Below are 13,696 nucleotides of genomic sequence, written 5' to 3' on the forward strand. Positions count from 1 at the left end.
GCTCCAGCAGATCTCTGGGGTCATTTTCCCTCCCTTCCATGACCCTAGGAAGAAAAGACTGGGGCATCTCTGTGGAGGCTTCCTTAGAAATGACTCACTCACCGATAGTGGGCACACGACTCTGGGGAGGGTGTGTGCTTAAGGCTGTCCTACCAGAAACCATTGGTCACCATCTCTAACTTCCCATGTCAGGTTTGCAGATTTGACAGGAAGAGGGTGTGAAAATGAGAAGCAATATTTTGAGTTTCATATTTGTCCTTTCCTGGGTTAGTAAACTGCAATCTGAACTTCTTGGAGAATGCATATGCATAGTTGTTTACATTTGTGTATTCATATGTACATCTCAGTGTCTAGTTGAATTTCTCTAGCTATAAATGTATACTATTTGTCAAATACAAATCTCTGCAACCACAGAGAGCCACAGTCCCAGGAGCCTTGTGCTTGTGGGAGAACATCAATAACAAGCAAGATGCTCCTGCTAACATTGATGCCCACAGCCTGGGGGAATCAACTCAGGACACTTTCAATTTATAGTGGGTTTACTGAAACATAATCCTAAAAAATTATAAGTCTCTGAATTTATCTTTGGGCTTCTTGTTTTGTTTCATAGTTCAGTACTGGGAATGGAACCGAGGGTCTCATACTTAAACTCACAGTCTACCCCTGAGCTCATTCCCAGCCAAAGGTGACTTCTTTTTGAAAATATTGGGAAATGTCAGTGGCTCTCTTTAGGCTTACTAGAGATGTTGGTGAAGTTTATCTTTAGACCATGGAAACAATGGCCCATTGGAGCAATCCTGAAAGGTTTTAAGCTCCCACATTGACAATTAGCTCCAGGTAAGTGTGTCAGGTGACAGGCACTTGGGGAGCATGCATCAACAATGGCTAGAAAGATTTCCAGCTTGCTCAGCGATGTGTGTTTTTAAATGACTGCTAACTTCTGGAGCATGGTGGGTCCTGTAAGTAAAAACCCTACCTAAGTACAAGGACTTCCTTGGTTTATACTGAGTTTCATTGTACTGGGGGAGCTACATTTTATAAGACGATGGCTACTATTTTTAAACATTTCTAGGTCTGCATTGGGCTAAAAAGGGTACCGTGCAGACACCAGCTTTCACTACACACTCATGCTTCATCTTTTGCATTAGATACAATGTCTTACAGAAGAGTAAGGGCAAAATTTTACTTGAACAATGTACCATATGTGTATTTTTTCAACTGTTTGGTGTCATGAGCAATATCACAGTGCACATTTCTGTACAGATGTTCAGACCATGTTTCTTATAACCTTCTCAGGGTGGATGTTACCAAGGAATTACTGCACCAAGGGAAACAAACCCACTGGTTTTGTATGGAGTGTAAACTGGTTATCTGTTCCTGTAACAAATGCTTGCAAAATACCAATTTACAAAGAGAAAATGGTCTTTCTGGATCAGTTTTGGGAATTTCAGTAATAACTTGTTGGCTCCATTATTTTTTGCTTGTGTCAAGACAAATGACATAAGGACAGGAATGCATGGTAGAGCCATAGTGCTGTGGATATTGCTCTATATAAATAAAACACTGATGGCCAGTGACCAGGCAGGAAGTAGGCTGCCAGGCAGGAAGTAGGTGGGACAAGGAGAGAGGAGAATTCTGGGAAATGGAAGGCTGAGGAGAGACACTGCACCACCGCCAGGACAAGAAACATGTAAAGACACTGGTAAGCCACCAGCCACGTGGCAAGGTATAGATTTATAAAAATGGGTTAATTTAAGATAAAAGAACAGTTAGCAAGAAGCCTGCCACGGCCATACAGTTTATAAGTGATATAAGCATCTGCGTGATTATTTTATACATGGATTGTGGGACTGCGGGGCTTGGGGAACCTGGAGAGAAGCCCTCCAGCAACACCATAGCAGGTATCTCATACTAGGAAGCCAAAGGGGGGGAGGAAGGAAGGTTATCCCCTTGCCTTGAAGACTAGGCCACATCCCTTGAAGGCTCCATCTCTTCCCACTATCACTGCTTAGAGGGTAAAGCTTTAGTATACTGGCTATGGAGGGACATTAAAGATCCATGCTACAGTGCCAGGTCTGATGTCTGACCTCAGTGCTGAATAGAAAACCTGTTCCCCAAAATGCCTGTGATGGGTGGACCAGGTCCTCCTTTGCCAGTATGTAACCCATGCATTGACATTAACTTTTACTGACATTTCACTGTCTTTGCAAAATCAGTAAAATGATGGTTGGTGTTTGTCTACTTGACCGAATGTTAACTGAGAAAATTCCTCCATAAGATTGCTTTGTATGTAAGTCTGTGGGGTACTGTCTTGATTTATGATTGACATAGAAGGGTCCAGCCCACCGTGGGGGTGCCACCCCAGAAAGGTGGCAATGGGTTGTATAAGAAAGCAAACTGAGAAGGCCATAAAGAGTAAGCCAGTGCATAGCACTCCTCCACAGCCTCTAATTCAGTTCCTGCCTCCAGGTTCTTGTCTTGAGTTCCTACCCTGACTTCCCTCAGTGAGGATCTGTTACATGGAAGTATAAGCTGAAATAAACCCTACCCTTCCCACATTGCTTTTGGTCGCAGTGTTTCTTCACAGCAGTAGAAACCTAAGTGAGACAGCTTTAGCACACTAAGATGCTCAGCAGTTCCAAGGACTATTCCACTTCTCAAGTGTTGTAGACTGAGAAAAAGAAAACTCATTATCAACTTTGCAGCTCATTAACAGACTCGCTCTGCATAAACAACCACTCATTATTGCCACAAGTCGCTGTGGCTCTCATCACTCTTACCCTTCCTTCTGGGCATGGCACTCTAAAGCTGGTACTAATAGGACTCTCCTAGATCCAGTAAGAATGTGGCTGCGCTCCAGCAAACAAATGTGATGGATAAAGCAAGGCTATTACTGAAACTGTGGCTGGCCCTTTGATGGTTCTGTGATCCTGAGGTGATTATCAAACTTCTAGGAGCCTCCTTCACTTTGAGCATTAAATGTGAAGGTGTTACCTGCACCTGGCTAGCAAAACTCTTTGAGGACAGAAATATTTAATGTCTGTGCCCTAAAAATGACACTCAGTGAGGGGGCTCCCTATCCTATCTGTTTCCCCTCTCTATAGTGTAGTTAACTCCACTCCTCACATAGGTAATGTGCACCAGAGTGTGGCATCACATTGCATCAAGTAAAGCTGCACATTTTATGATATCAGGCTTACATTTTGGATATAACTAGTCTCTTGGAGATGAGGCTCAAGAACAATAATCTGGTGGGATGGTGGATATCTTTATCTATGAAAAAAGCCACTCCCACAATAGCCGAATTCAATCATCACCCCAATGCTAGATGCCTCCTAGCATGCTCCATGAGCTCACTCTGTCTTGCACCTTTCTCTGTTAACCTGAATCCCCTTGCAGACTCTTGGTTTTCCATGGTGTACTGACCTAGGCCTTATTCTCAATCTTGCCTCTGTTTCTCAACTTCTCCACAGACTTCTTTGAATGAAGAACATGCTGTGTAGACACACTTACTCTTAGAGCTGTGTCCATCTATGGGCCCAAGTTCAAAGGCACTGTACAGAAAAGTGAAGCGTTGGGCAGAAAATGAAATACCAAGAAGCATTTCAGTGTCTTGCTCACTACCACTCTGCTTACTAGTCAAATGTTGCTGCAAACAGGTGCATGACACCATGTCCATGTGTCTCTGAAGGCCTATAGTTGGAAACACAGCCTCCAAGTGTGACAATAGCTATATTTTTTCCAATATGGTTATGTACTAAAGTTCTTTTTGAACAAAAATTTACTGAAATAAATTCTACAGATGCCTAGATGAGTGTGTGTGCGTGGCTAGGGAATACAGCCTTACTTTTTTGTTTTCTGTAACCTTGAAAGCATTTCCTCAATCCTACTTATGCTCACCATGGAAACTGAAAAGCTATGAAGGACACTTGCTCATTGGTCAATTCATCTATTAACTGAAGTCTATGAGTAATTCGGAATAAGAGTGGCAAATGTCCTTTTAAATTAAAAACATACAACTTATTCTTAGTATTTAAATCTTATCAAAACGTAAGAATTGGGTTTTCAAACCTTGAAAAAGCTGTACAACTGCAACAAAACATGGGTTCATTTTAGGTCTTAATAAATTTTGTATAAAATGTAATTTCCCTCTTTCATTATCTGAGTCACCACTTCAGAGGATGCTCTTGAGCACGTACCAAAAATAAAATGGAGTACAAATGCTGATGTCTGTGGACCTCTTCAGCCCAGGGAAGCAATCTGAACAAACCTAGCATCTGTACTTCTCCAAGAGCAAGTGCTCACTGTGCAGTGCACCACAATACACACACACACACACACACACACACACACACACACACACACACCCCACACACATGTGCAACCTTCAAATCATCTGCATACTCACTAGGCACCAAGCTTCATCCAGGTATGTCTGGGATATACCTGGATATAGCCATCAGCTAAACTGGCCAGCTACCCAGGGGTACTCAACTCACCGCATGGTGTAGAGAAGCGTGCCATCATCCTCCAGTCTCAGCAGCTTGTTGGGCGTGGTCATGTTGTGTGCAATGGACTTCTTCCCATTGTGGAAGAATGTGTCTGGGGTCCAGATCTTGCTGGCAAGAAGATTATTCAGAGGCAGGCGTTGCATGGGCCCTTTAAACCGCAGCCTTTCATCTTTCCAGCTTTGTCGGAAAAACACATCTATGGTATATTCCTAATACAGAAGAAGGCATCAGGGTGACATGTCGGTGAGAGAGGCCCTTAACACAGTTAATTCAGTGTGGGAATTGTTTGTGTTGACCGGGCTTTGGTACCTACCATTTCGGTATCAGACACTGGGCCAAAGCTGGTAACGTAGATGTCTGTTCGCACCTGCGTGATTCGCTCTGCAACACAGACACAGGTTGCTTTGCACTGCCTCACCATATGTCTCCATAGAGGCATACTGTGTTGACATTCTCAGTGTGGCACTCAACTCCATTCTTTGTAACAGTGGCATATTTATGTGTTTTGTGGACCTGGAAGACTTGAAAAAATGCTCAATGGACCTGGGCTGTTCCAAAGTACAAATGAAATCTATCTAGAAATGAATATCTATCCATCATGTTAGAAAAATGGCCTGGGTCTCATGGTACCTCAGCCCCTGGGGAGTGATTTTGGGAAGTCTTGAGTAGTGACACTCCTAAACCTGGAGCCATAAGGCCAGCCTACTGTGGATACTGACTTGAGTGAATACCATAACAAAAGTGGAAGCACTGTGCAGACTCAGAAAAAGAGTAATGAGCAAGGGTTTTGGTGCATGCCAACACAAGTCTATCTTGAAAAGGAACCGCTCCTCCATATATGATATTGTGAGTTGTTAGAAACTCTCATCACAGGGTCCTACTGTGTAAGGATTCTATATATTAACAGCCCGGGGGCTCGTCTGTCACTTTATTATGTCATCAGCTCATCAGTGGGCGACTGCGTACCAGCCGAAAAGCTGGACGTGCACCCCCATGTGCTTTCTCAGTCTCAGTCTCTGTCTCTGTTTCTCTCTCCATGCTCTCTCTCTCTCTGCATCTCTCTCTGCTCTTGGTCTCTCTCTGCATCTCTCGGTCTCCCTCTGTCTCTCTCTGCATCTCTCGGTCTCTCTCTCTCTCTCTCTCTCTCTCTCTCTCTCTCTCTCTCTCTCTCTCCTCTCTCTCTCTCTCTCTCTCTCTGCCTCTCTCTTCCTCTCCTCCTAATAAATCTCTAAAAGGTACCACTGGGTTTTCATGACTGTGACCTTTCTGCCACGTAACCAGCACTGAACCAGCACAGCCACCAGTGCCGTATACTCTTTCACCTACCATATTAACTAAAGTGATGGGGTACACAGAAATATGAAAATGATCAATGATACTGGGACAGACTTGTGTTTTCCCTGGGTCATAAGCAGAAACTACATTCAGAATGCACCACCACCCACACTTAACCACTCCAAGCTGCCTAAAGACATAGTGTGCTCAAATAGTTTCCTGAATCTCCTTTTGAGGCATTATTTCACTTGCATGGTATATATTTACCATGTCAATGTAGTATGACTTCAGAGTCTGCCTTCTGGATAAGATATAAGCCCTATTGCACCCCCTGACCCACAGAGACCCATTGGGCTCTCTACTGAATGAATAAGAGTGACACAGGCTATCTGAATAAAATTCTGCAAGAGTTGATGACAGCTCAGCAGTCCTCTCTGTGCTTTGACCCTGCGATGTGCGAATAGAGATGGAACTGTTGGGCACTGAGCCCAATGATGTCTTTCAGTGGGGTAGACCGCTGTCATCAAACCTGTGAGGACTTTTCCTGCACTAAAGACTGTGAATATAAACCGGTGCTTTCTGTGAATCTTTGTTAATAATACAAACATCAGAGAACATTTTATTTCAAGAATGCATCTGGCAAAGGGTCTAAACTTCATGATTTGTATGTATAGGAATAAAGGTAGTAGATAGAGAGTTTGGAAGTAGTCACTATTTCAGACCTCCATGGGGTTCAGGGGACTTCTCCTTTGGATAAGCAGGACCATTGTAAATACCTTAACTATGAACTCAGTGAGAAATCAGACTTCCGGCATGTAAAGGCACAAAGGAAACCTTCAGTGAGCAGTGGAATTCTGATAAGCATTTACAGATAAGAGAGTGAGGGCCTTTTCTTATTTCCTAACACACCATATGCTCAGCTTTAACAGCACCTAAGAACTTGGTTCCTCCCTAAGGAATCAGAATGTACTGTCAGATTATCTGGAAAGCAGGGAGTCTTCAGCAATATGATAAGGAAACTTCCCTCCAACCCCATGAATCTGGAAAATAATATCACAGGACACAAGATAGATTGACTTTCCACTCTAAAATCCTGGAAAAAGTAGTTCTCTCTGGAATTGTCTGAATTTCAGGCAGCATATCATTATGGCTGAGGGTGATTTTTGCCTAGATCTTTGTAGGCATCAGCTGGAAACACACTCACCTCCCAGCCCAGGCCGCAGTCTGTTGTCATAGCCATCCAAAAGCCCATCCAAGATCCTGGTGAATATTGTGATGTTGTCATTGGTCTCGTCTCGTACAGAACCGGTTGGCATTTGTGAGAAGCTTTTAAAGAGAAAAATGAAAGAGAAAATTCCAATTGCTTCTTATAAATATTTTTTTTCAAGACAGGCACACAATACTCATATGGCATCTGACCTTGGAGGACTGGCATGTAATAAATAGACCTCCCACACTGCCTTGGCTGGCCACTGGGTTCTCTTCAGAAGCCCTGGATCTTGAATATTCTTAGTTCTGCTCTAGGCAAAATGGCTGTCAAACTAACATCAAGCTCCAGGCTCCCCATTCTTTTTGAGAAACTGAAGGTTCTTGTTTCTTTTCTAAAGTCTGGCTGCTGTGATATGATGAGTCATATAATGTGGCTCTCAATGCTTTAGCCACATTTGAAAAAGAAAAAGAAAAAAAAATGAGTCTCTGAACATGGGATAGCAGGATTGTGAAATTGCAGGGATTTTAGAACTTTATCTAAATCAGAAAAACTGAGTTTGAAAGTCATCACTGAGAATAGGGAGGCAGGAAATTTTAACCCATGGAAATGTATGGTGGCACAAACCTTTATTCCCAGCACTCAGGAGGCAGAGACAAGCAGATCTCTGTGAGTTCAAGACTAGCCTGGTCTATATAGTGAGTTCCAGGCCAGCAAAAGCTACACACTGAGATCCTATCTATCTATCTATCTATCTATCTATCTATCTATCTATCTATCTATCAATCATCCATCCATCCATCCATCCATCCATCCATCTATCTATGGTAGAGGACAAGAAGGTGAGCCCGAATCTCACTCCACCCTTACTAGCAGACTGGCCTTCAGAAAATGAACAAGAATATTCTGGTTTCATTCAATGGTGTGATGTTTTCTAGACTCCAAAAGAAGATGGAGCTGGAGCTGGAAGCCAGAATCGACCTACTTAAATGTAATCAATGAAAACAATTATTTCCAAGAACTTGGTCCAGCAGACATACAGCGATTCTGACCTCAGCATATACCTGGAGAAAAGCTGAACAAACCAAGAAGACCATCTGGGGGACAGGAAATCTACATGCCCAGGAGACAGTAACATGTCTGAAGACTGCAGAACCTCCATTTATTTCAGATGATTTCAAGTGTGCAGTCAGCACCTGATGTACAAGCTGGTCTGGGTTTCCCAGACTCAAGGCGCATTACCAGTTGAAATTCAGTACTCTTGGCACTCAGAAGAAGAGCACATGATTCCTGGCACTTCTCTGGAAAGCCTGGCTGTGGGATGCTGGGTCTGCAGAAGCACTTCCTCTAATGCAGTTGCTGAAATCAAACTTGCCATCTCTCTGTGAGAAGCTGAGGTTAGAATGCACATGCCCTTTCCTCACTCAGCTCTTGAAAACCATGCATTTTCATTGATTGCATCTAAGCAGATCAATCCTTCCCTGGCCCAATGAAGACTCTTTTCAATAAGCATAAAGTTCCCTTGATCTAATTTTCATATCACGATCAAAATGCATATAGCTGAAGCTCTCACAAGCTAGCTTAGGTCCTGTTAGTACAGAGCCTACAGATATGAGTATTTCATTGTTTTTAGTATTTGAAGATACTACATGCCTCTTATTTCTAACACCCATGAGAATTTCAAACTTCAGAAACATCAAACTTCAGAAGAAACAATGGACCCCCCCCCCCCCCAAGTAGCTAGTGACTGGGTAGAAAGCCTTGAAGTATTTGGACTGCATAAGAAGAATGCTAGGCTTGCTTGGTTGTCTAATAACTGGGCACAAAACGTCTGGCCTCACAGTCTCCTTCTCATGACATTCAGTTATTGTCCGTCTGATTATCCAATTTTAGGCAATGTCCAGATGCCTAATGTTCGAAGGGCCTCACTATCTCTTCAATTTAAAAATTAAGGTGTGAGATATTCAACAATAGGAAAAAAACAACAACACTGTCCATCTTCATGCATGAGTCCATTTCCTGCTGCTTAAAGTACCCAAGGTCAACTTCGTTCAAACAGTCTTAAAAATATCGTAAATAGGCAACTCAGAATTGATAAATTGTATATTATCTGGGGAATAGTACTTCTGAGTATCTATATTGTATGTGCTACCTGCCAATTAGTCATTTAATAGCTGTCTCAGTCATCAGCTGGCCTGTCACATCATTGTCATATACAATGTCAAGTAACATTTATTTTATTTAATAAATTGTCCTGAAGTACAAGGGTGATGATGTTGGCAATTTCATTACAGTATGGTGTTAGAATTTTTCTATTTTATTACTATTGTTCTTGATCTCTTAGTATGCCTAATTTATAGACTAAAATTTAGCGCAGGTGTGCATTATATGGAAAAAATTTTGAAGATGTGGGATTTAACACTATCCTAAATTTTGGGCACCCATCAAAGGTTTGGAATATATCCCCACAATCAAGCAACAATTATTTTGCATTCCAAGGGCTTTTTCTAAGCTGGTCAATTATGAATTGTGAAATGTTATTCAATCCCATTGGATAGGATACCCAGCTATCAAGAGAAAAAGACTTGGTGGTATCATTGGCTATTTTCATGACAGCAGGTCACTGTATTGCTTAGTGCTCTCCTCTCTCTCTCTCTCTCTCTCTCTCTCTTTTTCTCTCTCTCTCTCTCTCTCTCTCTCTCTCTCTCTCTCTCTCCTCCCCCATCTTTCTGTAGATGTATGTCCACTGCTTCACTGTTTCAGGCAATTCTTATGCCTCTTGGATCTGAATCTCACTTTACACATACCCACATTGTCACCAATGTCAGGGATAGATGCAATACTTATGAATTCCAAAGCTGTTTCCATTTATTAGACATAATTTTTTATTTTTATTTTATGTACATGGGTGTTTTGCCTGTATGCATGTCTGTGTACATGATTGGTGCTCACAGAGGCCAAAAGATGGTATTAGATTTTCTGAAACTGGAGTTACAGATGGTTGTGAATCACCATGTGGGTGCTGGGAATTGAACCAATGTTCTCTGGAAGAGCAGTCAGTGCTCTTAACTTCTAAACCATCTCTCCAGCTAGACACAATTTTTATTATATATTTTATAATACCTACTCATACTTGCCCATAATGACACTTTTCTTGGCAAAATTTCAGTATCTTCCCTGCCCTGCCATAATTGCCTCCTGTATAGATCTTTGGTTCTTCATGTAGTAGCATTCAGGGCTGGGTATGGAGGGGGGTTGGAATATTGTCTTTGTTGTATTAAATAGTCATGTGCCAGGAGTAGAAAAAAGACATTAAGAAAAAAAAATCCCTGGAAATGCCTCTTAGGGAAGAACAGGGTTTACATTTTGCAGCTGTTGTTTGGAAGATTTTGCTTCTTTGTTTTCCATAATCAACCCCCAAAATGAATCACCTGTAATATGTGGCTGTGCAATGTCCTATTCTCACAGTGTTGAGAATTATGCAAGTACTGTTTGCTGCCCTGGCACAGTGCCTCCTTCACCTACAGACATCTGGGGACTTGGTTAGTCTTCATCAAGCTGCAAGATCTTTAAGGACTACTTCTTAGGCCGAAAGAAACTCTGGTTTGACTCAACCAAAGCACTTGAAAAGGAAAACAGTGGGGACATACTGGAATCTGTGTTCAGTGGGGAGCAGTGTGACTGAAGAGCCTCATGCTGAGCCAGTGTCCTCCCCAGGCAGGCCTGGCCACCATCCATCTTAATCCTACTGAGGATGGTCAAGGGGTCTGCTCACTCCTAGCACAATTGTGAGTGAGCTCCTGCTTCAGGGGCAAGGTAAAAGATCTTTGAAGGCGTGGATTTTTTGTGAGGTGAAATTAAATCTGTTACCTCTGACAGCATCTTTAGCATAAAATAAATACTTTTAAAGGTTGATAACTTACTTCACTTATAATTGAAGTTTAATTCAATTATAATATAAGGCTAAAATAGCTACATTCTCTTAAAACACTAAAGTTTCCTTATAGTTTTTCAATATTACTATTGAGAAGTGTAGAAAACATGATACACTTATCCAATGCTCCAATTCTTCCACTTTAACATTTGTTGATCTTCCAGAAAAAGGGAATTTTAAGACAACAGAGATGCCCTTCAATATAGAAACCAAAATATGTGGGAGCTCTGATCCCTTTTACAATTGCTGTAGGTTTGCATAGCATCTCCACACAGCCTCCCTTATACTTTAATCATCTCTAGACCAGTTGTGCTGATGGTTATTAAATTATATTATCTAGAGAATAGCATAAGGAGAAAAGTCTACACATCCTCAGTTAGAGAGAAGGCAATTTTTCCAATATTTTTAATGAAAAATGGAAAACGTGTGGTTAAATTCACAGATGCAGAATCTGCTGGTATGTTGGACCAACTGGACAAAACCAATCTAACCTGTTTTAAAAATCACTCCTTTTTACATTTCCTTGCCTAGTTCATACAGGAGGCACAAGGATGTGACCCAGTGACTCTGGTGATTTTGGTTTGAAGTATAAATGACACAAATGAGCCCTGGTTTCCAGCCTGATGAGCACAGTGCCTGCAGGACAGATAGGGACACTGGTAAGTACTGCAGAATACCGAATGTCCCTGGAATCTCTGTCATGGCAGTCCAACTTCTAATTCTGATAAAGTGAACTTAGGAATCAGCATCTTACAAAATCTGATCCAATAAGAGGCTGGTTTTCTGGGCAGTCTTTAAGAGAAATAAACTGGATGCCCTCAGCAAGTGAAGGGCTCTCTCCCACTCCCTGTTGTCTCACTTCTGGCCTTTTCAAGGCATTATAGCTTCTTCTCAATTTCTGGTCCCTGGAGTCTCAGGTTTAACTGATCTCAGAGAGAATACAAAACAGTATTTGTGGGGCCTGCCTCCTACCTAGTGACCTCCTGGTGGAAAGTGGGTATTCTAGGGCTAAGCTGGAGACAGAAGGGCTGCCACAGGGCCAGTGCCACGGGCTCCAGGAGCCTCTAAATCTTCAAATGTATCCTCGGGGAATCCCAGTGATGGGACCCAACGAAGAGTGTCTGAACCTATGCCAGTTACTGTGGTGAGAAATAAGGACATGTAGAAGGCAGCGTTGGCCCTTACATCTAGATATGAGAAATTTTAGTACTAGAGACTTTTAGTAGAGAACAGCAGGGATAGGAACCTAGTGTCGCTTCACAAAGCATGACGTGAGAGGAACTCAAAGGAGAAAAAGAACAAGGGCTCTGTCTAGGTTTGGAACAGAAGAAAACAGTCCTGAATTTTTGAGGCTCTATATTGGCTCAATCCAGTGAAAGGCGTACTGGAGAGAATTATGAACAGTGGTTCCCAAAAGGCAACTGGTATTTGCAGAAGGAATGTGAAACCTCTGGTAAAAGCCAGCACTAGGGCTACACTGAACCACAGTAACAGAGCACGGCAAGGGGCCAAGCACTGGGTAAGCAGAGCACTGCAAGGGGCCAGCACTGGGGAACAGAGCACTGCAAAGGCCAAGTACTGAACAGCACAGCGCTGCGAGGACTAGGTACTGGATAGCAAAGCACTGCAAGGGGCCAGACACTGGACAGCAGAGCACTGCAAGGGGCCAGGCACTGGATAGCAGAGCACTGCAAGGGGCCAGACACTGGACAGCAGAGCACTGCAAGGGCAGCATAGCAGGCACTGCAAGGCAACTACAGCAGAGCACTGCAAGGGGCCAGACACTGGACAGCAGAGCACTGCAAGGGGCCAGGCACTGGATAGCAGGGCACTGCAAGGGGCCAGGCACTGGATAGCAGAGCACTGCAAGGGGCCAGGCACTGGGTAACATAGCACTGCAAGAACCAAGTATTGAACAGCACAGCACTGCAAGGGCTAGGTACTGGATAGCAGAGCACTGCATGAAGCCAGGTACTTGGTAACAGAGCACTGCAGGGGCCAAGCTCTGGGTTTAATCATTAATACCACAAAACTTTAAAAAAATGGTAACATGTGGTCAGGTGGTTGTGGCACACGCCTTTAATCCCAGCACTCAGGAGGCAGAGCCAGGTGGATCTCTGTGAGTTCGAGGCCAGCCTGGGCTACAGAGCAAGTTCCAGGACAGGATCCAAAGTTACACAGAGAAACCCTGTCTCGAAAAAAACAAAACAAAAATGGTAACATGCACCTGGGAAGGTAGTCACAAACAAATCCATAAAAGACTTTTGATGCCGTGCTGTACTTGTAAAATCTTCTTGAAGATAATGGTAACTTGAAGTCTTTTTTGACAAGGCCCCTGGACTACTTATGAATTACAGGCTTGGGAGAGGCAGGATGGGAGAAGAAAGGGAGCAGTGACTCAGGAGACAACAGGGGAGGTGAGAGATGGGTCACGGGAGAGTCATTAGCTGGATGTATTTCTTTTGGCCTTTCTTTTTTTCTTTTTGGTTTTTCGAGACAAGGTTTCTCTGTGTAGCTTTGGAGCCTGTCCTGGAACTTACTCTGTAGCCCAGGCTGGCCTTGAACCCACAGAGATCCTCCCACCTCTGCCTCCCAAGTGCTGGGATTAAAGGTGTGTGCCACAACCACCTGACTTCTTTTGTTTTTTTGTTTTGTTTTGTTTTTCAAATGAAGTCTTACACTATGGGGCACAAGTTAGCCTTGACCTCCTGGTCTAAAGCAGGTTTCTTCGTTTGTCTGTTTGTTTTGTTTTTGCCACAGACTCCCAGT

General features: G+C 43.0%; 1 protein-coding gene across 7 annotated transcripts in view; it reads right to left on the reverse strand.

The window, feature by feature from the left end:
- Nucleotides 1-13,696, reverse strand: part of Gabra5 (gamma-aminobutyric acid type A receptor subunit alpha5) — a 99,811-nt gene that overhangs the window by 75,486 nt on the left and 10,629 nt on the right. For all 7 annotated transcript variants that reach the window (XM_028894673.2, XM_028894670.2, XM_028894671.2 and 4 more), the window contains 3 exons: nt 6,991-7,112; nt 4,825-4,892; nt 4,500-4,720 (listed from right to left, as the gene is read on the reverse strand). In XM_028894673.2, coding sequence (XP_028750506.1) covers nt 4,500-4,720; nt 4,825-4,892; nt 6,991-7,112 — 411 coding nt within the window. The remainder of the gene's footprint in view (nt 1-4,499; nt 4,721-4,824; nt 4,893-6,990; nt 7,113-13,696) is intronic.

The sequence above is a fragment of the Peromyscus leucopus genome, chromosome 1 (assembly GCF_004664715.2).
Source record: "Peromyscus leucopus breed LL Stock chromosome 1, UCI_PerLeu_2.1, whole genome shotgun sequence".
In the NCBI taxonomy this organism is placed as follows: domain Eukaryota; kingdom Metazoa; phylum Chordata; class Mammalia; order Rodentia; family Cricetidae; genus Peromyscus; species Peromyscus leucopus.